The 26,015-nt window shown below is 45.5% G+C and overlaps 1 protein-coding gene across 2 annotated transcripts; it reads left to right on the top strand.

The window, feature by feature from the left end:
* The first annotated feature begins 19,949 nt into the window (after nt 1-19,949).
* LOC125507753 (probable mediator of RNA polymerase II transcription subunit 19b) lies at nt 19,950-24,633 on the top strand. Of its 2 annotated transcripts, XM_048672244.1 has the most exons (8): nt 19,950-20,165; nt 21,244-21,360; nt 21,457-21,524; nt 22,271-22,557; nt 22,642-22,830; nt 22,921-22,980; nt 23,070-23,212; nt 24,042-24,633. In XM_048672244.1, the coding sequence occupies exons 3-7, from the start codon at nt 21,494-21,496 to the stop codon at nt 23,112-23,114; spliced, it is 612 nt and encodes a 203-aa protein (XP_048528201.1). In that variant the 5' UTR covers nt 19,950-20,165; nt 21,244-21,360; nt 21,457-21,493; the 3' UTR covers nt 23,115-23,212; nt 24,042-24,633. The 2 variants fall into 2 exon arrangements, with proteins under 2 accessions (XP_048528201.1, XP_048528200.1); XM_048672243.1 differs by lacking the exon at nt 21,244-21,360.
* The last annotated feature ends 1,382 nt before the right edge of the window (nt 24,634-26,015 follow it).

Below are 26,015 nucleotides of genomic sequence, written 5' to 3'. Positions count from 1 at the left end.
ATAGGTTTCTAGCAAGAACGTTTCTTACCTACGCCAAAACCACAACGCGATATGCCAATTTATATTTACCCTTCATAAGGACCCTTTTCATCGAATCCGATCCGACTAAAGTGGGAGAGACAGACACCCGCCAGCCACCTTATGCAACTAGTGCATGTCAATCGGTGGAACCAGTCTCACGTAAGCGTACGTGTAAGGTCGGTCCGGGCCGCTTCATCCCACGATGCCGCCGAATCAAGATAAGACTAGTAACGGCAAGCAAATTGACAATATCCACGCCCACAACTGCTTTGTGTTCTACTCGTGCATAGAAACTACGCATAGACCTAGCTCATGATGCCACTGTTGGGGAACGTAGCAGAATTTTAAAATTTTCTACGCACCACCAAGATCAATCTATGGAGTCATCTAGCAACGAGGGAGAGAGGAGTGCATCTACATACCCTTGTAGATCGCGCGCGGAAGCGTTCAAGAGAACGGGGTTGATGGAGTCGTACTCGACGTGATCCAAATCACCGATGACCTAGTGCCGAACGGACGGCACCTCCGTGTTCAACACACGTACGGTTGGGAAGACGTCTCCTCCAACTTGATCCAGCAAGGGGGAAGGATAGGTTGATGAAGATCCAGCAGCACGACGGCGTGGTGGTGGATGCAGCAGGATCCCGACAGGGCTTCGCCAAGCGCAAGCGGGGAGGAGAGGTGTTACGGAGGGAGAGGGAGGCGCCAAGAGCAAGGGGTGCGGCTGCCCTCCCTCCCCCCTCTTTATATAGGGGCCTTGGGGGGGGGCGCCGGCCCTAGGAGATGAATCTCCAAGGGGGCGGCAGCCAAGGGGTGGCTTCCCCCCCAAGCCAAGTGGGTGGCGCCCCCACCCCTAGGGTTTCCCAACCCTAGGCACAGGGGAGGCCCAAGGGGGGGGGCACCAGCCCACCAGGGGCTGGTTCCCCTCCCAATTCAGCCCATGGGGCCCTCCGGGATAGGTGGCCCCACCCGGTGGACCCCCGGGACCCTTCCGGTGGTCCCGGTACAATACCGGCGACCCCCGAAACCTTCCCGATGGCCGAAACTGGACTTCCTATATATAAATCTTTACCTCCGGACAATTCCGGAACTCCTCGTGACGTCCGGGATCTCATCCGGGACTCCGAACAACTTTTGGGTTACTGCATACTAATATCTCTACAACCCTAGCGTCACCGAACCTTAAGTGTGTAGACCCTACGGGTTCGGGAGACATGCAGACATGACCGAGATGCCTCTCCGGTCAATAACCAACAGCGGGATATGGATACCCATGTTGGCTCCCACATGCTCCACAATGATCTCATCGGATGAACCACAATGTCGAGGATTCAATCAATCCGTATACAATTCCCTTTGTCAATCGGTACATTACTTGTCCGAGACTCGATCGTCGGTATCCCAATACCTCGTTCAATCTCGTTACCGGCAAGTCACTTTACTCGTGCCGTAATGCATGATCCCGTGATCAACCACTTGGTCACATTGAGCTCATTATGATGATGCATTACCGAGTGGGCCCAGAGATACCTCTCCGTCATACGGAGTGACAAATCCCAGTCTCGATTCGTGCCAACCCAACAGACACTTTTGGAGATACCTGTAGTGTACCTTTATAGTCACCCAGTTACGTTGTGACGTTTGGCACACCCAAAGCACTCCTACGGTATCCGGGAGTTGCACAATCTCATGGTCTAAGGAAATGATACTTGACATTTGGAAAAGCTACAGCAAACGAACTACACGATCTTTGAGCTATGCTTAGGATTGGGTCTTGTCCATCACATCATTCTCCTAATGATGTGATCCCGTTATCAATGACATCCAATGTCCATAGTCAGGAAACCATGACTATCTTTTGATCAACGAGCCAGTCAACTAGAGGCTCACTAGGGACGTGTTGTGGTCTATGTATTCACACATGTATTACGATTTACGGATAACACAATTATAGCATGAACAATAGACAATTATCATGAACAAAGAAATATAATAATAACCATTTTATTATTGCCTCTAGGGCATATTTCCAACATTTGGCATGCATCGTTGGGCGCAAGTGTTGACCCGTTTGAAGGCATAGGGCAAAAGAGTTAAGCTTTTTGACAAAGTGTGCATGATTTGTTTCATGAGCAGAAACACTATGCGCCGTACGATAAAGAAGTGATCCATGATCTTATTTCTAAGTCACCAAGCCACCGTATTGCGGTGCATATGCACAAATGCAAAACCAAATGCCAAGTGGCATGTCTCCTCGAGCTTGCAAGCTTTGCTTCATGTTGCTCCGTGTGTTGGTTATTTGATTGATTTGCTCTGCGTTGCAACTTGTTGATCATGTCATTCTCTTGCTTTGCTAGTTCGGGCGTGTCACCGCCTTGTACCACAATATTGATAGAATGATCGCATGCTTTGCACAAAGGGGAGGGGAAGAGGCTGAAAATTGAGTATTTTGCTTTTGGTTTTGAGATGCAATTTTTTTATGAACATCTTGTGCTTTTGCTAGTAGTTGCATTTGTTTGCATCTATATAAATGAATGGTTGAATTGCTATTGATTTAGATAAATCTGACAAAGAGAGGAGGCTAGACAACTAGGGAAATCTTAAGGGACACCATTGGATAGTCTCCGTCCGGTCGGATATCCAAGAACATGTCTAAATATATCCGTGGACATTTGGTTAGATCCATTTGATAATCCGCGCTAAAGACACCCTTATCAGAATCAATGATGATGTTTCTGTGCACTTATGCGGACTTGATCAAAACAGAAACTCGGTTTGGACTAGTGTATGTGTGTCTACACACAAATGACGTATTTTTTTAGATAGGTTTAGTGTCATCATCAGGTAGATGAGACGGCGACAGGGGCTTAGAGTTAGGACACCGTCCTCTCCATCTATCCTTTTCATGTATCTATGCTTTGCGAGGGGATTGGATTTTGGACGGCCTTCACACATGACTAGGCCTCTATGTCAATTCAGGTACAGTGGCTACTAACACGAATTACCTGAATACATATCTAACATTCTTAAGAAGTTGCTCCCCACTTCTACCTATTCTTTCAACATGCACGATGTCCACATCAGCTCTATGCCATGCCACCATTAAGTTTGCGAAATCAGCTAATCAATCGTCATTACTTTATTAAAAAATCTGCATTTTCCTCTCTACCATAGCAGCTGCTCATCCCAATCTTGCCATCCATCCCACACAGCCGGCCGCCCCATCAAATCTGCGCCGCCGGGCTACCCTCCTCCATCCGTTCTCCTTGCTGCGCCAAGGGCGACCTCTCCTCCCTCCCATCTCCTCCTCCTCCCACACGACGCCAGCCATGCCTCTGCCGCACCACATGCAGAGTGCCGGCTATCGGCCGCGCTTCCTCCTTTCCCTCCTCCGGTCACCTCCTCCCACTGCGCCCTCCCGTCTCCTCCTCCTCTCGCTCTGCGCCAGCCATGCCTCCCCCATGCCACAGGCAGAGCACTGCCTATCCGTCACGCTTCCTCCACTCCATCATCGCGCTGCACCAACTGTTGGGGAACGTTGCAGAAAACAAAAAAATTTCCTATGTTTTCACCAAGATCCATCTATGAGTTCATCTAGCAACGAGTGATCGGATGCATCTACATACCTTTGTAGATCGCGAGCGGAAGCGTTCAAAGAACGGGGATGAGGGAGTCGTACTCGTCGTGATCCATATCACCGGAGATCCTAGCGCCGAACGGACGGCACCTCCGCGTTCAACACACGTACGGTCAGCGTGACGTCTCCTCCTTCTTGATCCAACAAGGGGGAAGGAGAGGTTGATGAAGATCCAGCAGCACAACAGCGTGGTGGTGGATGCAGCAGTCACTGCAGCAGGGCTTCGCCGTTCTTCTGCGAGAGGGAGAGGTGTAGCAGGGGAGAGGGAGGCACCAAGAGTCAAGGGTGCGGCTGCCCCTCCCTCCCCCCTTTATATAGGCTCCCCTAAGGGGGGCGCCGGCCCTAGGAGATGGGATCTCCTAGGGGGGGGCGGCCAAGGGGTGGAGTGCCCCCCAAGCCAGGTGGGGCGCCCCCCCACCCTAGGGTTCCCAACCCTAGGCGCATGGGGTGGGCCAAAGGGGGCGCACCAGCCCACTATGGGCTGGTTCCCCTCCCCATTTCAGCCCATGGGGCCCTCCGGGATGGGTGGCCCCACCCGGTGGACCCCCGGGACCCTTCTGGTGGTCCCGGTACAATACCGGTGACCCCCGAAACTCTCCTGATGGCCGAAACTGCACTTCCTATATATAATTCTTCACCTCCGGACCATTCCGGAACTCCTCGTGACGTCCGGGATCTCATCCGGGACTCCGAACAACTTTCGGGTTACTGCATATTCATATCTCTACAACCCTAGCGTCACCGAACCTTAAGTGTGTAGACCCTACGGGTTCGGGAGACATGTAGACATGACCGAGACGGCTCTCCGGTCAATAACCAACAGCGGGATCTGGATACCCATGTTGGCTCCCACATGCTACTCGATGATCTCATCGGATGAACCACGATGTCGAGGATTCAAGCAACCCCGTATACAATTCCCTTTGTCAATCGGTACGTTACTTGCCTGAGATTCGATCATCGGTATCCCAATACCTCGTTCAATCTCATTACCGGCAAGTCACTTTACTCGTACCATAATGCATGATCTCGTGACCACACACTTGGTCACTTTGAGCTCATTATGATGATGCATTACCGAGTGGGCCCAGAGATACCTCTCCGTCATACGGAGTGACAAATCCCAGTCTTGATCCGTGTCAACCCAACAGACACTTTCAGAGATACCCGTAGTATACCTTTATAGTCACCCAGTTACGTTTGTGACGTTTGGTACACCCAAAGCACTCCTACGGTATCCGGGAGTTACACGATCTCATGGTCCAAGGAAAAGATACTTGACATTGGAAAAACTCTAGCAAACGAACTATACGATCTTGTGCTATGTTTAGGATTGGGTCTTGTCCATCACATCATTCTCCTAATGATGTGATCTCGTTATCAATGACATCCAATGTCCATAGTCAGGAAACCATGACTATCTGTTGATCAACGAGCTAGTCAACTAGAGGCTTACTAGGGACATGTTGGTGTCTATGTATTCACACATGTATTACGATTTCCGGATAACACAATTATACATGAATAAAAGACAATTATCATGAACAAGGAAATATAATAATAATAATCCTTTTATTATTGCCTCTAGGGCATATTTCCAACAGTCTCCCACTTGCACTAGAGTCAATAATCTAGTTACATTGTGATGAATCGAACACCCATAGAGTTCTGGTGTTGATCATGTTTTGCCCTAGGGAGAGGTTTAGTCAACGGATCTGCGACATTCAGGTCCGTATGTACTTTACAAATATCTATGTCTCCATCTTGAACATTTTCACGGATGGAGTTGAAGCGACGCTTGATGTGCCTGGTTTTCTTGTGAAACCTGGGCTCCTTGGCAAGTGCAATAGCTCCAGTGTTGTCACAGAAGAGCTTGATCGGCCCTGACGCATTGGGTATGACTCCTAGGTCGGTGATGAACTCCTTCACCCAGATTGCTTCATGTGCTGCCTCCGAGGCAGCCATGTACTCCGCTTCACATGTAGATCCCGCCGGGACGCTCTGCTTGCAGCTGCACCAGCTTACTGCTCCACCATTCAACATATACACGTATCCAGTTTGTGACTTAGAGTCATCCAGATCTGTGTCGAAGCTAGCATCGACGTAACCCTTTACGACGAGCTCTTCGTCACCTCCATAAACAAGAAACATGTCCTTAGTCCTTTTCAGGTACTTCAGGATATTCTTGATCGCTGTCCAGTGTTCCTTGCCGGGATTATTTTGGTACCTACCTACCAAACTTATGGCAAGGTTTACATCAGGTCTGGTACACAGCATGGCATACATAATAGACCCTATGGCTGAGGCATAGGGGATGACACTCATCTCTTCTATATCTTCTGCCATGGTCGGACACTGAGCTGAGCTCAATTTCACACCTTGCAACACAGGCAAGAACCCCTTCTTAGACTGATCCATATTGAACTTCTTCAATAACTTATCAAGGTATGTGCTTTGTGAAAGACCTATGAGGCGTCTTGATCTACCTCTATAGATCTTGATGCCTAATATATAAGCAGCTTCTCCAAGGTCATTCATTGAAAAACTCTTATTCAAGTAGGCCTTAATGTTGTCCAAAATTTCTATATCATTTCCCATCAAAAGTATGTCATCTACATATAATATGAGAAATGCTACAGAGCTCCCACTCACTTTCTTGTAAACGCAGGCTTCTCCATAAGTCTGCATAAACCCAAACGCTTTGATCATCTCATGAAAGCGAATATTCCAACTCCGAGATGCTTGCACCAGCCCATAAATGGATCGCTGGAGCTTGCATACCTTGTTAGCATTCTTAGGGTCGACAAAACCTTCCGGCTGCATCATATACAATTCTTCCTTAAGGAAACCATTAAGGAATGCCGTTTTGACGTCCATTTGCCATATCTCATAATCATAGTATGCGGCAATTGCTAACATAATTCGGACGGACTTCAGCTTCGCTACGGGAAAGAAAGTCTCATCGTAGTCAACCCCTTGAACTTACCGATAACCCTTAGCGACAAGTCGAGCTTTATAGATGGTAACATTACCATCCGCGTCCGTCTTCTTCTTAAAGATCCATTTGTTTTCTATCGCTCGCCGATCATCGGGCAAGTCTGTCAAAGTCCATACTCTGTTTTCATACATGGATCCTATCTCGGATTGCATGGCTTCAAGCCATTTGTTGGAATCTGGGCCCTCCATCGCTTCTTCATAGTTCGAAGGTTCACCGTTGTCTAACAACATGATTTCCAAGACAGGGTTGCCGTACCACTCTGGTGCAGAACGTGTCCTTGTGGACCTACGAAGTTCAGTAGCAACTTGATCTGAAGTTTCATGATCATCATCATTAACTTCCTCTCTAGTTGGTGCAGGCACCTCAGGAACATTTTCTTGAGTTGCACCACTTTCCAGTTCAAGAGGTAATACTTCATCAAGTTCTACTTTCCTCCCACTTACTTCTTTCGAGAGAAACTCTTTCTCTAGAAAGGATCCATTCTTGGCAACAAAGATCTTGCCTTCGGATCTGAGGTAGAAGGTATACCCAATAGTTTCTTTAGGGTATTGTCACACCCTCGATGCGACTATATCTCCCACGTGTCGAGGCACGACTTAGAGGCATAATCGCATTGAAGGCATATGTCGCAAGTGAGGTAATCTTCACACAACCCATGTAATATCATAAGGGAAAGAGATACATAGTTGGCTTACAATCGCCACTTCACACAATTACATGAATAAAACATTACATCATCCAAATACACTCATGGTCCGACTACGGAACCAAAATAAAAGAAGAACCCCAAATGCGACAAAAGGTCCCTGATCGACCCCAACTGGGCTCCACTACTGATCAACTAAAATGAAACAACACAAAGGACAAGATATTCATCGAGCTCCTCCTGAGCTTGGTTGCGACATCTGCACGGACTCATCGGCACCTACAAACTGGTTTTGGAAGTATCTGTGAGCCACGGGGACTCAGCAATCTCACACCCTCGCGATCAAGACTATTTAAGCTTATGGGTAAGGTAAAGGTATGAGGTGGAGCTGCAGCAAGCGACTAGCATATATGGTGGCTAACATACGCAAATGAGAGCCAGAAGAGAAGGCAAAGCACGGTCGATAAAAGTATGATCAAGAAGTGATCCTAGACTACCTACGTCAAGCATAACTCCAACAACCGTGTTCACTTCCCGGACACCGCCAGAAAGAGACCATCACGGTTACCCACGCGATTGATTCATTTTAATTAAGGTCAAGTTCATGTTTTCTACAACCGGACGTTAACAAATTCCCATCTGCCCATAACCGCGGGCACGGCTTTCGAAAGTTCAAATCCCTGCAGGGTGTCCCAACTTAGCCCATCACAAGCTCTCACGGTCAACGAAGGAATAGACCTCCACCCGAGACGTTCCGATCAGACTCGGTATCCCAGTACAACAAGACATTTCGACAGGGTAAAACTAAACCAGCAACACCGCCCGATGTGCCGACATCCTGATGGGAGCTGCACATATCTCGTTCTCAGGGAAACACCGGATGAGACATCCTACGAGTAAAACCAGCCCTCAAGTTTCCCCGAGGTGGCCCCGCAGTCTACTCAGTTCGGACCAACACTTAGACAAGCACTGGCCCGGGGGGGTTAAAATAAAGATGACCCTCGGGATGCGCGACTCCCAAGGGAAAAAGGCTAGGTGGCAAATGGTAAAACCAATGTTGGGCATTGCTGGAAAAGCTTTACTTAAGGCGAACTGTCAAGGGGTTCCCATTATAGCCCAACCGCGTAAGGGACGCAAAATCCGGGAACATAACACCGATATGACGGAAACTAGGGCGGCAAGAGTGGAACAAAACACCAGGCATAAGGCCGAGCCTTCCACCCTTTACCAAGTATATAGATGCATTAATTAAATAAGATATATAGTGATATCCCAACAAGTAAGTAAATGTTCCAACAAGGAACGGCCTCCAATCTTCACCTGCAACTAGCAACGCTATAAGAGGGGCTGAGCAAAGCGGTAACATAGCCAATCAATGGTTTGCTAGGACATGGTGGGTTAGAGGTTTGGCATGGCAACTTGGGAGGCTGACAAGCAAAAGGTAGGCATCGTAGCATTGGCATAGCAAGAGCGAGCAAACTAGCATAGCAAAGATAGTAGTGATTTCAAGGGTATGATCATCTTGCCTGAAATCCCGCAAGGAAGAAGAACGAGTCCATGAAGAAGACAAACGGACGTAGTCGAACGGGTCCTCACAACACGACGTTATCGGAACCAACCCGAAGAAGCAACACCGGAAAGAAGCAAACAACATAGTAAACAACCAACACATCAACATGGCATGATGCACAATCGAGTATGATGCATGTCCGGTTTAATGTAGCATGACATGGCAAAGAGCACAAAACAACACTACAACTTAAGTGGAGCTCAATATGCAACGAGTTGCATATTGACGGAGCACCACATCAATTATTTAGTTCGATCTCGTTTATGTACCCCAACAATATTAAATGTTGATTAACATGGCAAGAGGTGAAGCAAATGAAAACTACCTATCTAGTCAAGGTTAAATGAGGCCGGAAGCAACGAACAACAATTCCGGAAACTCCTCATGAGCATAAATTAGGTTTGGTACTGTTCTGCCCTAAACAATATTTTAGAGTTGTTAAACATGCAAGATGATGCCACCATGTTAAACTAGGAAAAATTCTACCCCAATTACATATAAAGATTATTAAAATCGGAGTTACGGTTATGTAGTTATGAATAAAATCATTTTAACATGGCATAGGAGCAAATTAATGCAAACAGCATTTTAACTATTTTAAACATAGATGAAAGTTGGATATTATTAATCTACACAAAATTCTGAGCAAGTTTCATATATAAATCATTTTAATCCGATGCACGGTTCATGAGTTATTAAATGCATGAACATGAGGGTCTAATCTGTAAAACTGGCAATCTCTGGATAATAGCTAAATTCGCAACAGAGGAAAAAAACATGCATTGGGCCGAATCTGGACAGCCCAACAGAGAAAAGAAAACAAAAAGATGGGGGCGCTCGGGGCTGCTCACCCTGGGCCTGGCCCAGTCGGAGGGAGAGGAAGCAGGCCGAGGCGGGGCGCTGCGCTGGGCCGGACTCGGGCGCTGGAACTGGGCCTGGGAGGCCAAGGCGGGGAGGAGGCCCACGCGGGCGCTCGTCGTTCTCCTCGGTCCAGAGGGGATCGAGGGAAAGCAGGGGGCAGCGGCGCATCTCCGGCGAGGTGGGGAGGCGCTCCCACGGAGGACTCCGGCGGCTGGCGGGAACGGACTGCGGTGGATCGGATCCGGCGGATCCCGTCCGTGGGCGAGGGATGGAGCTCGAGGCTGCAGGAACCCATGGCGGTGGTTGACCTGCGAGGGAGACAGAGGGCATGAGAGAGAGTGCGAGGAAGGAGGGAAGTAGGCCAGACGGCGAGGGGCTCGCCTGAGAGATCACCGGCGGCGGCACAGCGGGCCCCGGCGATGAACTGCAGCATCGAGGGGCTCCTCCCCTTGAGCGAGACTCTGGATCGAGCGCGGTGGCGGGGATCCGGCCTGCGCGGGCCTCAGATGGGCTCGGCGGGCCCGCGGCGAAGTGGGGCGCTGGGGAGACACGTGGCGGCGCGCTAGAGGAGGAGGGAGGCGGCGCTGCTGAGGTGGCGGCGCGCGATTGGTCCGGGTGATGTGGAGGCTGGACGCGTCCAGCGGGCACGGACATGTCCGGCGGCGGAGTGGGGAGAAGCTAGGGTTTCATCCGCGAATTGATCCGAAATTTCGGGGAGGGGTGCTCTTTTATAGGTAGAGGGAGCTAGGAGAGTCCAAATGAGGTGCGGTTTGTGGCCACGCGATCGTGATCGAACGACCGAGATGATGGAGCAGAGTTAGGTGGGTTTTGGGCCAAATTGGAAGGGTGTTGGGCTGCAACACACACGAGGCCTTCTCGGTCCCTCGGTTAACCGTTGGAGTAACAAACGAAGTCCAAATGGTACGAAACTTGACAGGCGGTCTACCGGTAGTAAACCAAGGCCGCATGGCAAGTCTCGGTCCAATCCGGAAATGTTTAATCCGCACACACAAAACAAAGGTAGAAATGACCACCGGAGGAGAACGAAGCGCCGGATTGCAAAACGGACAACGGGGAAAAAGCTCGGATGCATGAGACGAACACGTATGCAAATGAAATGCGCATGATGAAATGATATGCAATGCATGACACGCAAGCAATGACAAGGCAACAACAGCGAATAACTGAACGACACCTGGCACATCGGTCTCGGTGCGTTACAGGTATCCTATGAAGACGCATTTTTCCTACTTGGGTTCGAGCTTTTCAGGTTGAAGTTTCTTCACATAAGCATCGCATCCCCAAACCTTTAGAAACGACAGCTTAGGTTTCTTCCCAAACCATAATTCATACGGTGTCGTCTCAACGGATTTCGACGGAGCCCTATTTAAAGTGAATGCGGCAGTCTCTAAAGCATAGCCCCAAAATGATAGCGGTAAATCGGCAAGAGACATCATAGATCGCACCATATCTAATAGAGTGCGATTACGACGTTCGGTCACACCATTACGCTGAGGTGTTCCAGGCGGCGTCAGTTGTGAAACTATTCCACATTTTCTTAAGTGTGTGCCAAATTCGTGACTCAAGTATTCTCCTCCACGATCTGATCGCAAGAACTTGATTTTCCTGTCACGTTGATTCTCAACCTCACTCTGAAATTCCTTGAACTTTTCAAAGGTCTGAGACTTGTGTTTCACTAAATAGACATACCCATATCTACTCAAGTCATCAGCGAGGGTGAGAACATAACGATAGCCACCGCGAGCCTCAACACTCATTGGACCGCACACATCAGTATGTATGATTTCCAATATGTTGGTTGCTCGCTCCATTGTTCCTGAGAATGGAGTCTTGGTCATTTTACCCATGAGGCATGGTTCGCACGTGTCAAATGATTCATAATCAAGAGACTCTCAAAAGTCCATCTGCATGGAGCTTCTTCATGCGTTTGACACCTATGTGACCAAGGCGGCAGTGCCACAAGTATGTGGGACTATCATTGTCAACCTTACATCTTTTGGTACTCACACTATGAATATGGTAGCATTACGCTCGAGATTCATTAAGAATAAACCATTCACCATCGGAGCATGACCATAAAACATATCTCTCATATAAATAGAACAACCATTATTCTCGGATTTAAATGAGTAGCCATCTCGAATTAAACGAGATCCTGATACAATGTTCATGCTCAAAGCTGGCACTAAATAACAATTATTGAGGTTTAAAACTAATCCCGTAGGTAAATGTAGAGGTAGCGTGCCGACGGCGATCACATCGACCTTGGAACCATTCCCAACGCGCATTGTCACCTCGTCCTTCGCCAGTCTCCGCTTATTCCGCAGCTCCTGCTTTGAGTTACAAATGTGAGCAACCGCACCGGTATCAAATACCCAGGAGCTACTACGAGTACTGGTAAGGTACACAACAATTACATGTATATCACATATACCTTTCGTGATGCCGTCCTTCTTGTCCGCTAAGTATTTAGGGCAGTTCCGCTTCAAGTGACCACTTCCCTTGCAATAAAAACACTCAGTCTCGGGCTTGGGTCCATTCTTTGGCTTCTTCCCGGCAGCTTGCTTGCCGGGCGCGGCAACTCCCTTGCCGTCCTTCTTGAAGTTCTTCTTACCCTTGCCTTTCTTGAACTTAGTGGTTTTATTCACCATCAACACTTGATGTTCCTTTTTGACTTCTACCTCTGCTGATTTCAGCATTGCAAATACTTCAGGAATGGTCTTTTCCATCCCCTGCATATTGAAGTTCATCACAAAGCTCTTGTAGCTCGGTGGAAGCGACTGAAGGATTCTGTCAATGACCGCGTCATCCGGGAGATTAACTCCCAGCTGAGTCAAGCGGTTATGTAACCCAGACATAGTGAGTATGTGCTCAATGACAGAACTGTTTTCCTCCATCTTACAGCTAAAGAACTTGTCAGAGACTTCATATCGCTCGACCCGGGCATGAGCTTGAAAAACCATTTTCAGCTCTTCGAACATCTCATATGCTCCGTGTCTCTCAAAACACTTTTGGAGCCCCGGCTCTAAGCTGTAAAGCATGCCGCACTGAACGAGGGAGTAATCATCGGTACGTGTCTGCCAAGCATTCATAACGTCTTGTTCTGCAGGGAGAGCAGGTGCTTCACCTAGCGGTGCTTGTAGGACATAATCTTTCTTGGCAGCTATGAGGATGATCCTCAGGTTCCGGACCCAGTCCGTATAGTTGCTGCCATCGTCTTTCAGCTTGGTTTTCTCTAGGAACGCGTTGAAGTTGAGGACAACGTTGGCCATTTGATCTACAATACATGTTGTAAAGATTTCAGACTAAGTTCATGATAATTAAGTTCATCTAATCAAATTATTCAATGAACTCCCACTCAGATAGACATCCCTCCAGTCATCTAAGTATAACATGATCCGAGTTAACTAGGCCATGTCCGATCATCACGTGAGACGGACTAGTCAACATCGGTGAACATATTCATGTTGATCGTATCTTCTATACGACTCATGCTCGACCTTTCGGTCTTCTGTGTTCCGAGGCCATGTCTGTACATGCTAGGCTCATCAAGTCAACCTAAGTGTTTGCATGTGTAAATCTGTCTTACACCCGTTGTATGTGAACGTTGGAATCTATCACACCCGATCATCACATGGTGCTTCGAAACAACGAACTGTCGCAACGGCGCACAGTTAGGGGAAACACTTTCTTGAAATTATTATGAGGGATCATCTTATTTACTACCGTCGTTCTAAGTAAACAAGATGCAAAAACATGATAAACATCACATGCAATCAAATAATAGTGACATGATATGGCCAGTATCATATAGCTTCCTTTGATCTCCATCTTGGGGCTCCATGATCATCTTGTCACCGGCATGACACCATGATCTCCATCATCATGATCTCCATCATCATGATCTCCATCATCATGTCTCCATGAAGTTGCTCGCCAACTATTACTTCTACTACTATGGCTAACATGTTTAGCAATAAGTAAAGTAATTTACATGGCGTTTCTCAATGACACGCAGGTCATACAAAAAATAAAGACAACTCCTATGGCTCCTGCCGGTTGTCATACTCATCGACATGCAAGTCATGATTCCTATTACAAGAACATGATCTCATACATCACATATATATCATTCATCATTCATCACAACTTTGGCCATATCACATCACAGAACACTTGCTACAAAAACAAGTTAGACGTCCTCTAATTGTTGTTGCAAGTTTTACGTGGCTGCAAGAGGGTTCTAGCAAGAACATTTTCTTACCTACGTTAAAGCCACAACGTGATTTGTCAACTTCTATTACCCTTCATAAGGACCCTTTTCATCAAATCCGCTCCAACTAAAGTGGGAGACACAGACACCCGCCAGCCACCTTATGCAACTAGTGCATGTCAGTCGGTGGAACCGGTCTCACGTAAGCGTACGTGTAAGGTTGGTCCGGGCCGCTTCATCCCACAATACCGCTGAAGCAAAATAAGACTAGTAGCGGCAAGAAAGTTGACAACATCTACGCCCACAACAAATTGTGTTCTACTCGTGCAAAAGGAACTACGCATAGACCTAGCTCATGATGCCACTGTTGGGGAACGTTGCAGAAAACAAAAAAAATTCCTACGTTTTCACCAAGATCCATCTATGAGTTCATCTAGCAACGAGTGATCGGATTCATCTACATACCTTTGTAGATCATGAGCGGAAGCGTTCAAAGAACGGGGATGAGGGAGTCGTACTCGTCGTGATCCAAATCACCGGAGATCCTAGCGCCGAATGGACGGCACCTCCGCGTTCAACACACGTACGGTCAGCGTGACGTCTCCTCCTTCTTGATCCAGCAAGGGGGAAGGAGAGGTTGATAAAGATCCAGCAGCACGACGGCGTGGTGGTGGATGCAGCAGTCACCACAGCAAGGCTTCGCCGTTCTTCTGCGAGAGGGAGAGGTGTAGCAGAGGAGAGGGAGGCGCCAAGACTCAGGGTGCGGCTGCCCTCCCTCCCCCCTTTATATAGGCCCCCTAGGGGGGCGCCGGCCCTAGGAGATGGGATCTCCTAGGGGGGCGGCGGCCAAGGGGTGGAGTGCCCCCCAAGCCAAGTGGGGCGCCCCCCACCCTAGGGTTCCCAACCCTAGGCGCATGGGGGGCCAAAGGGGGCGCACCAGCCCACTATGGGCTGGTTCCCTCCCCACTTCAGCCCATGGGGCCCTCTGGGATGGGTGGCCCCACCCGGTGGACCCCCGGGACCCTTCCGGTGGTCCCGGTACAATACTGGTGACCTCCGAAACTCTCCCGATGGCCGAAACTGCACTTCCTATATATAATTCTTCACCTCCGGACCATTCCGGAACTCCTCGTGACGTCCAGGATCTCATCCGGGACTCCGAACAACTTTCGGGTTACTGCATATTCATATCTCTACAACCCTAGCGTCACCGAACCTTAAGTGTGTAGACCCTACGGGTTCAGGAGACATGTAGACATGACCGAGACGACTCTCCGGTCAATAACCAACAGCGGGATCTGGATACCCATGTTGGCTCCCACATGCTCCTCGATGATCTCATCGGATGAACCACGATGTCGAGGATTCAAGCAACCCCGTATACAATTCCCTTTGTCAATCGGTACGTTACTTTCCTGAGATTCGATCTTCGGTATCCCAATACCTCGTTTAATCTCGTTACCGGCAAGTCACTTTACTCGTACCGTAATGCATGATCCCGTGACCAGACACTTGGTCACTTTGAGCTCATTATGATGATGCATTACTGAGTGGACCCAGAGATACCTCTCCTTACACGGAGTGACAAATCCCAGTCTCGATTCATGCCAACCCAACAGACACTTTAGGAGATACCTGTAGTGTACCTTTATAGTCACCCAGTTATGTTGTGACGTTTGGTACACCCAAAGCACTCCTACGGTATCCGGGAGTTACACGATCTCATGGTCTAAGGAAAAGATACTTGACATTGGAAAAACTCTAGCAAACGAACTATACGATCTTGTGCTATGTTTAGGCTTGGGTCTTGTCCATCACATCATTCTCCTAATGATGTGATCTCGTTATCAATGACATCCAATGTCCATACTCAGGAAACCATGACTATCTATTGATCAACGAGCTAGTCAACTAGAGGCTTACTAGGGACATGTTGGTGTCTATGTATTCACACATGTATTACGATTCCCGGATAACACAATTATAGCATGAATAAAAGACAATTATCATGAACAAGGAAATATAATAATAATCCTTTATTATTGCCTCTAGGGCATATTTCCAACACACACGGCGCCCACGCATCCACCGTGCCCACCATGCGCACCGACAACCCTGTACGACTCCTCCGCCGCCAGACTGACTCCCGGCCCCACCTTCAAGCCGCCGCCTCTCACCGTGCCATTAGCCGCTCCCTCGCTCGCGTATTGCATTGCCTCACAACACACTTGCCATAGGTTTGGGCGTGTAAGCACAATTGTGACCCGAGTCGTCCACCATGATCACCATCCAGGGTTGTCCGCCATGGTCACCGTCTACCAAGAATGGACCCTCTGTACCTGTTCCACTGCTTCGCGGCGTCGATGGCAAGAAGCCCGGTTCAAAGGCAAGGTGAGCACCGCTGCATTTACTTTAGTGCTGCTCACCAGGCTTCTGAAGCTGGAGGCCCTCAATTTTTTTGTTTGTTGACACCAAACCACAGCCCACTTCATGGATGCCTCTGTAGCCCAATGCTCCAAATGGCCCACGCTGTTTATCTTCTCCGTTGCCATCACTTAAACCCTTCCACTGCTGGTCATTAGTGATTGACGCTTCACTTCCTCTCCCCGCGATCTCTTGAGAAGAAACTGGTGGATTCCTATTTAAATTCAGTGCTCCACCTGAACTCACTTTGTACCAATCGTCCTCCATACGTGTTGGCATTTGCCATACCACTCATACCCGTATCACTGATGAGCAACTCCCCTGTCCTTCTCGACATCTTGGACTTCCTCAGGTACTGGATGAATTGGACGCCAGGGCCCCCATCTTGGATGTTCTTCCCCAGCTGCATACCCAAGAGCCTCGAATTCATGGCACCTATAGGTAAATGTTGTTGCCATGTATTGCTAATTCTGATTTTTTTTGTTCTTGATTACTATCTGAAGTTAGTTGTTGTTTCTGATTTTTTGTATGCTTCATTAATTTTGCCTCATGACATATAGTGGTTGAATAAAAAATCTGGAATTCCTCAGGTGTTGGTCGATTTGGACACCCGGGCAGTGATCTTGGTTGTTCTACACTCGCTACGTAGCCCGACATCCCATCCTACAGGTACATACTATTCCATCCATCACTAATTCTTTCAATTTAGTTTGGCTAGATTGAATACTTAGCTCTGCATTTTATTAATTTTCTATGTTCTGAATTTTTGTATATTTATATATATGCCTTCTATTTATTTACCCTGTTCAGAATTTTTGTTTGTTTATGGTACGGGAATCCATATGCCTTGCATTTACCCTTTGCATTTTACAAAGGTTTTGCGAGAGTGTTTAGTCTCTTCACACCATCCCACCGCGTTTGCTAGAGTTGCCAACATGGGTAATGTAGAAAGTTCTTCGCATAAACGTCGTCCATCATTATTTAATCCTCCTCCTCGAGCAAACCCATATGTTGCTGCTCAGAACCATTGTATGTTTATGGAACTCATGGCTAAAAAGGAAAAAGAGGTTTGTTAGGCACATTATATTCGTCCGAATATGTTATCTTCCGTATGATATGTCTTGCAATTTATTTCACCATCTACTTCTTCATATCTATGAAGCAACAACCCCTAGAGGTAAACAAACAACTAGATATATGCTAATTTCTGATAGTACTTTCGGTCACTGGGACAAGGGTCTTTGTCATGTTGAGTGTACAGAATGTTCTAGCTTTACCTTTTATTTGCTAACTCTTGCACAATCTTGTACCTATAATATAAATTTCTTATTTCTTTTCCTGCTCAATGCAATCGAATTTCTGAATGCAGCTCAAAAAGTCCAGATAATAATCTTTCAAAAAGGCAAAAGCAAAGCGAGAGTATGTATTACTTCCCATGACCTATAGTTTGAAAATCTCTCCAATATGAGTTTTTTCTGTTCAAATATTTATAGTTCTAAATATTATCCGTACCCACCAATGCAGACAATAAAAATGCAACAAACAACTATGAAAAGACAGGCTAAAACAAACATGCATACAAAGGTACTGTATATTATGTACCTTAGGTTTTTTATTCAAACATTCAGAACTTCTTATCTATGTTGCATTTTAAACAATACTATGTATCCCACTTCATGTAGGCAACATCCACAATGCTCATGCAAGCAACTTCCATGATGCTTATACAGCCAACTTCCACAGTCCTCCAAACGACAAATGATCGAGAATGTTGAACTTCCATAGTGCTTTCATACTGCCAGCCAACCACAATATTTTTGTTGTTGCTTAACTTATATTGTAATCGAGAACGTTCTCGTACCCAGTACCTTTATATTGTAACCGAGATGCCTACTCACCTGTAGTTTTGGTTTCATGCAAGCGACTTCAGATTTTCTTGCAATGTTTGCAAATCTGTACTAATCAATAATGGATACACTGCTATAAATAGGCCATAATAATTTTTAATATACTGTACAATTGTGCATGCAAGTAAAATATTGATTCCTACATTAACACCTCAAATGGCTGTTATTACAATCACAATGTAAGTAACACTTGCCAGTTTCTAAAAATTCATTGGTCAATTAATTATGTATTAAAGCTTTCTAAAACATATTTCGGTTAGACACTATAAATTCATTCATTGCTCAGTTAATTCTGTATTAAGCATTTCTAAACATCTTTCGATTAGACACTCTTACGATTGCAGGCTGCCTATATAATACCCCCAATAAAACCTACAACTACAAGCAAATCTTTTTTGCAACTAAAAAATGAGTATTGTCAAGTACATGGACAAGCAGCAAGAAGACAAAAGGTTGTCTATTGCATACAAAGTTCTTTCACCAGTTTCATGTCTATGATACTTCACAATTTTCATGCCTACTTTTTTACAGGATGCAACCTTACACAACAAAGAATGTTCTACCCTTTCATCAACTCATGCATCAAGAAAAACTCACAAAAAGTACATGGAGGCCATAGCAGACATGGAAATGCCACCAAATCACCAACATTGATCACTTTGAAAGATGACGCGTGTGAAGACAACACCACAAAGCTACTCCAGGAACATCCATTCAGGTCCACCAAATACATCTTGGAGTACATGAAGAAAGGATTTTAACATGTCCAAATTTTCCTCAATGAAGAAGACAACCGCGTGAACAACTCCAAGGAATTATAAACTAACATTATGCTACTTATGTTCCAAGACTTTGCAACAATAGAATAATAAAGTAGAATAAATCTCTTATATTTTGTATTTTCATGCTCATATTGTTAATCGGAATATCCGCATTCCATTCAACCAAGTACCATCTAAACATATTGCTACAAATTCCCGCAGCAACGCGCAGGGAATTGTCTAGTTTTCAAGGTTTTCAAAACTACTAGCCATTATAGGGCTTTGAGTTCAGGCTATACAAGTTCGGGCTTTATGTATTAGGTTTTATGCCCGACGGAAGGTCTATGGTCCTGCTTGTAATTTTAATTACACCTATGGGAACTTTCTACTACTCCCTCTGATCCATATTACCTGCAGCTGGAACATCGTTATATGGATCGGAGGGAGTATTTTGCATATTATTAATAGATGAAAGGCTTTTGTTTTTGAAAAAAACCTGTCAGAGCAATTAGCACACAGAAGGGAGAATATCCAAGTGATGCCGGAACATATATATGCTCTCATTTTTTAAAAAGTACTCCCTCTGTTTCAAAATAGATGGCTCAACTTTGTACTAACTTTAGTACAAAGTTAGTATAAAATTGGTCCATCTATTTTGGAACGGAGGGAGTATGTTTCAAAAAAGTTGTAATTTTATTATTTTATTATGTGAATAGTGGAAGGTGGAATCACCTGATAAGTTAGTACAAAGTTAGTATAAAATTGGTCCATCTATTTTGAAACGGAGGGAGTATGTTTCAAAAAAGTTGTAATTTAATTATTTTATTATGTGAATAGTGGAAGGTGGAATCACCTGATATTTTCCCACGCACAGAAATAGTAAGCCTTGATCGCCGAACCGTGAGATCCAATCCAACGGCGACCGCCAACATCTTCCCCCCAGCACTCCATCGCCCGCCGCCCGCAGACCTCCCTCCTCCGGCGACCGGCCGCCCCTCGCTGCCAGATCGGCGCCCCCCACGCCATCCCCGCCTGCCCCCCCGGCAGATCTACTACGCGGGCGCTGCCCCACCCCACCCGGCCGACGCCGGTCATCCCTAGCCACGGTGAGGTCCTCGCCCGCCCCATCCTCTCCTTCCTCGCGCGTCGTCGCCGCGGAATTCGGCCGGGCACTGGGTCGGCGACTAGGTGCAACTGAACCCGATAGTGGGGTTCGCTGTCCAACCCTAGACTAGGTTGCTCTGTTTTAGGACGGAGAGGTTGGTGGCTAGTTGGGTGAATTTTAAAATGTGAATATCCTTTTGGACGCTAGTATTTTTGGTATCACGCTGCTTGCTTCCGGCGGTCATGTTTGAGGCGCATTCTCCCTGTTTCCAGCCTAATTACCTCGGTTTAGAATGTACATTTGGATAAACAGATTGGGGCATGATTAATCTGTACCTAGGTACTCCTATAGACTCTGTATAATGACCCACTTTATGCCATATGGGGGATACTGTAACACACTTTACTAGTTTGGTACTTGAAATCGCAACTCTCACTTTGTTATAAGTTTTTATCTATATGGTTACCTGTTGCAATTTTAGTGTTGATATAAAAAAGTTACCAGTGTTGGTATAGAAAAAGTACCAGATAGTGAACTCACTGTATGATCACTACTTATGTTTGCTGAGCTAGAGATGTTTTGGAGGTTACACGCTGGGGCATTTTTTCCCCCATTAATTCTGTGGTATCAACGTTGGCCCTATTACTGCTTCATGCATGTGCTACAAAGAATGATCTTATAACTCTAGCGATGATCTTTCACTTGCCTCCTTTAGCAATGCCCAGGAATTACTTACCTTCTTACTGTGTGTAAGAAAGGAACTATCAGTTATCAATCTGGCATAACCTTCAGCAGTTGTATCTTGTATGGCTACCTGCAACTTTAGTGTCAGTAATTCAGTGTTGTGAAAATATAAAAGACAAACAGTACCATAAAACCATTTAACTTCCTCTGCTCCATTTTGCTACTTTGCCAGTAAAAAGTGCAAGAAAACCATGACATATGTTCCATAACATGATCATAGTTTCTTTGTATACGGCCTCCAGGGTTGGTGTACTTAGCTTACTGTATACTGTTTATCTATATTCATATGGTGACTGGACTGAAGTTGAACTTGTTTTATGTGGTTGAATTTGCAGATACATAATAGATCAGTCTCTTGTTGGGAAGTGCGATTATTTTATTTCCAATAGATAGTTTGCTTTTGAGAAATGGAATCATTTTATCGTCAATAAGAATTCTGCTTCTGGGAGCTGGTATCAGTTCAGTTGTGCTGTTTGTTAGTTCATACTGAGAATGGTTGCCTCCACTTTCAAACATTAGTTGTAAAATATTGTCAAATTGAATTTCAGGTGAAGATGACTTGTGCATAGATCGAGCTTCAGTCTGATGGATTCTGACGACAAGAAGTTTGGCAAAGGTACTGCTTTTGTCAGAATGCAGGAAAGTAGCATTGGCAAGCATATTCATCTCCGCTAGGGAGCTTTGTCTCTGTAATTAACTATATATGGATGTTTATACCACACATTATTGGAAGGTTAAAGGATTTCTCACCTTTGAAGATGAAACTGACCGGTTGGGAGCATCCTCTGCTTCATTAAGCATCTACTTTAGTTGATCTCCTTTGTTAAGTACTGTGATGTTTTGTGTTTTGTTATCTGATATTCCCTTTGTTTCTTTCTGTAAGGTATCTGTCTTTTGACCGCCCTGATTCAAGTTTTACCAATAATAAATAATCCAATATTACGTGGGTTACTGGGTTATGTTACACAATTGATACCATTCGACTTGTATACAAAAGTACTTCTCTATTACTGTAGTTATGATTGTTATCTTGTAGCCATCAGCAAAATATTGCACAAGAAATATACATTCGACGTTCAAAACTTGGACAGTCAATCTTGCCCTACATTTGATACCTTAAGCTCGCAGCATATCTGGAATCGCCAAAGTTTCCTCATGTTGACATTTTTTTACCTATATGTTGAACAACCACATTGTCTGTTCTGCCCCCTGATAAGCTACTTTATTGGACCTTACCAGAGAAATAAGTGCCCATTGTACTTGTATGCATGAGTGCATTTTCCTGGCATGATGTGCATCCTTCTTCAAATTGCCTTGGTTATATGCAATGCTGGTAGTCCATAATATGACTTTCTATTTCAGGACCTAGGGAGCTCACTGGTGCTGTTGATTTAATAAGTCAGTACAAATTGCAGCCGCACCATGATTTCTTTTGCAAGAGGCCTTTGCCACTTGCAATCTCAGATACACATTACCTTCACAATGTTGTGGGGGACACTGAAATTCGGAAAGGAGAAGGAATGAAGCTAGATCAACTCGTTCAGAATGCATACTTAAGGGATAAGCCTGCTTATATTAAGTCCTTTGATATGGAAACACTGGGGCAAGCATTTCAGCTTCGAGAAACTGCTCCAGTAGATTTACCCTCTGTAAGATCATTTTTGCCATCCTACTTGCTTTATGGTGTTATTGCATTTTCCTATCATACACTTAACAATTAAACCAATCAACAGGCTGAAAAAGGTATACCTACTATTTCGGGCAAACCGAAAAGTGAGTCCAAGGACAAAGAGAAAAAACACAAAAAGCACAAAGACAAAGATAAAGACAGGGAGCATAAGAAGCACAAACATCGACATAAGGATCGGTCTAAAGACAAAGACAAGGACAAGGATAAGAAAAAGGATAAGCATCATGAGAAGGTTGCTGCATTTTCTCTATGTTTAAAACTTCAGTATCTCCAAGTCTTACTCATCACTTAGCTATATTTTATATGTCCACAAATTGTTCAGAAGAGGAAGCATGAGGGGACGGAGGATTCGGCAGACGTGCATAAGCACAAAAAAAGCAAGGTGATGTACAATTACTATTTGCTTCCTGGTACAACAAATTTCCTTGCAGCACATTTTGTTGGTCTGTTAACATGACTTATCTGTGGCAGCATAAGAGTTCCAAAACCGATGAGATGGGTAATGGACTTAGTTAGCTACAGTTTTCTTCTTACTTCTATTGTCAATCAATGTCATATTCTGTTAGAAGGAGGCTCAAAAGGTTTCTGTCACCAGACCTGCTACAGATCAATTGGTACGTGCTTCTTGAACAAATATTTGTTGTTGGGTAGATGCATATATTGATTATTTTGTATTGCTTTTCTTAATTCTTTGTCTTTTGGTGAAACATGAATTGAAATGTTTCAGATTTAAGCTGCATAGTGAGCTTCTGTTTTTAAGTCAACCTAAGAGTTTTATTTTGTTGTTTGGAGCCTAAATGATGAATATTTTAACCTTTGGTGAATTATTTATTAGTCATTCAAGAGAATAGGATCTGCCTTTTGCCCGCCTTTGTAAATATTAGTCTCATTTGATTTTATCTGCATCTGTACAGTATGTGATGTTAGGGACGATTGCACTGACATTCCTTTATGTCCACTGTCAGTTTTGGACCTGGGCCAATTTCATTTCTTAAGTCTCACTTAACTTGAGAAGTTTACTCAGATATTTCCTTTGATTGGCATATCTAGTGGTATTAATATATCAGTCATGATGGGCTTGCTGACTTTCTTTACTACTATATGGCAGGATCTGGTTAGGCCTGACTTGCACCATAAATTCATAATGTAGTCACTAGTCGTATATTGTTTTCAGTTTACCAACACTTTGACCATACCATATGGTGATTAATTGGAACACAATGAACTATTAAAAAAATCGCTCGCAGTTTACTCGGTGATGTTTCTTTCGAAATCATTGTATGCCATTTGCAACTCTTTAATGGTCTGCACCCTGTATAAGCTTCGCAATTATTATCCATTTTTACGAACACCAATGAGGAGCAACATTGGCAAACAATAGGCTTTTGTTTGCATCTGTGATAATCCCAGACTCTAACTCTTACTTTTATGTTGGTGATGCAGATATCATGAATGGCTGTTTATTTGAAGGTGCTTCAGATTAGGGTCTTGCCTGCTGCTAATTATGTTGTTCTTGCAGTGTGGACCTTGTGGAAAATGTAACTTGTAACATGGGACAATCGAACTGTATTTTGCAACTTTTTTGTCCCTCACTGACTAAATTGGTTGCCTTGTAGGAACATTTAGATAGGACTTCTAATGAGATTTTCTCTCTTAAGATTAGGAAATCTGAATAGGTGTTTTTTGATGAGATAATTCGTAAGAGTAAGAGCAGCCAGCTATTTCTTTTAGGTAGGACTTCTAATGTGATTTTCTTAAAGGTTAGAACATCTGGGAAGTTTGTTTGTGATGAGATAATTTTTTAAGACTAGGATTTTCTTTAGATAGGGCTTCTGATGGGATTCTTTTAAAATTCAGGACATCTGTGTAGGTCTCTTTAACGAGACATTTATCAAAGACTAGGAGCAGTCCATTATGCTGACCAGGCCTGTGGTAAAGTCATTGATGTAGCATGAGTTTGTAGTAAAAAAAAGTCATTGTATGATATGGAAATGAAGCTATGTTCCTTGTGCTGATGATAAAACTAATTAATTCACCGCTGCCTGTGCTTTATTCAAAGTGAAAGTTACCAGGTTAATCTGTATTCGTAGAATGACATGTCTTGCGTTTTCAAGAACTTGTAAAGATGGTCAATTTGGCATGAAACCCTGTTTTGCCCTAGAACTGTGTAATGTTCTGCTTCTACCCCAGCTGATGCAGTATTGCAGACCCTAAGACCAAACACATAAAAAAACATAGACAAAACAGACTAAAACCAAAGCAAGAATTTCTCTTGCTGCTTTCTCAAGTATTCCTTGTGCCTCTCATTCCCAAATCTGTCTCTACTCCTAATGTCTCAGTACGTAAGTCGCTCGTTCGTTTCGTTCGTTTCCAGCCTTCCAACGATCTCCCCCCACCAGGCGATCTCCCTCCCACCGATTTTTTTTCTCCCTCTGAAAACCAAAACCGGTTTTCATTCATGCATCATCGGAACCACACGCCCCATGCCTAGAAAAACCAAATGAACCCTTCCATCCTTCCATCGATCACACCCTTCCATATAAAACACCAATCGTTCCATCCTTCCCTTCCATATACCAGAGGGATCAAATCATATCGAATATTTTCATAACAAAAAGCTTCCATAAACACCAATCTTTTCACCCTCCCCTCCCACGATTCTTTCCATACAGATGCTCCCTCCCGCATTCGTTTATTTCCTTCCAATTATACCAGGATTTTTTTCCAGCTTCTGTTCCTCGCTCAAATTTTCCTCACGATCAAGGCCCCTGCCCTTCCTTATCTACCCACAAATCTCGTGCCCCTCTCCCAGGTCGGGTTCCGGAGCCGGGTCGTCGCCGTGGAGTACGTCGATGCGGAGCCGGAGGGCGCGGCGGACCGGTGGGAGAGGTGGAACGGCAACGGCGAGGCCTTCGGCGACGGCTCGAGCGTGTGGCGCCTCACTATGGGCCACCGCGGCGCCGGCGAGCAGGAGCCGGAGACGGAGGAGGTGCATGAGTCCGACTTCCTGATCCTCTGCATCGGCAGTTTCAGCGGCGTGCCCAACATCCCAGCGGTGTCCCCAGGCCCGGAGGCGTTCCGCGGGCGGGTGCTCCACTGCATGGAGCTCTCCCACATGGCCGACGAGGACGCCGCCGCGCTGGTTAAGGGGAAGCGCATCACCGTCGTGGGGTCCGGCAAGTCGGCCTTCGAGATCGCCGCCGAGTGCGCCGATGCCAATGGCGCGGGAACGCCGTGCACGATGCTGTGCCAGAACCCTCATTGGCTGCTACCATCGGGTACCTCTACATGAACCAAAGAACGCATTTTATTCTAACTGTTAGTCTGCTATATCCACGAGCTCACTGACGCCAGACCAGCAAGCAGCCCAGATTGAACGGCACTGAGCTCCAAATTCAACCGATTATATAATGCTGC

This window comes from Triticum urartu, chromosome 5, assembly GCF_003073215.2.
Source record: "Triticum urartu cultivar G1812 chromosome 5, Tu2.1, whole genome shotgun sequence".
Taxonomy (NCBI): Eukaryota; Viridiplantae; Streptophyta; class Magnoliopsida; order Poales; family Poaceae; genus Triticum; species Triticum urartu.
Note: the sequence above shows the minus strand (reverse complement) of the source record. Positions and strands in the feature narration are given on the sequence as shown.

What these genes read in the sequence shown, in the direction of transcription:
- LOC125507753 (XM_048672243.1), top strand. Translation starts at nt 21,494, where the DNA reads ATGGATTCTGACGACAAGAAGTTTGGCAAAG. An exon ending in CGACAAGAAGTTTGGCAAAG is followed by an intron (nt 21,525 to 22,270) that starts GTACTGCTTTTG and finishes TTTCTATTTCAG; the next exon opens with GACCTAGGGAGCTCACTGGT. An exon ending in AGGATAAGCATCATGAGAAG is followed by an intron (nt 22,831 to 22,920) that starts GTTGCTGCATTT and finishes CAAATTGTTCAG; the next exon opens with AAGAGGAAGCATGAGGGGAC.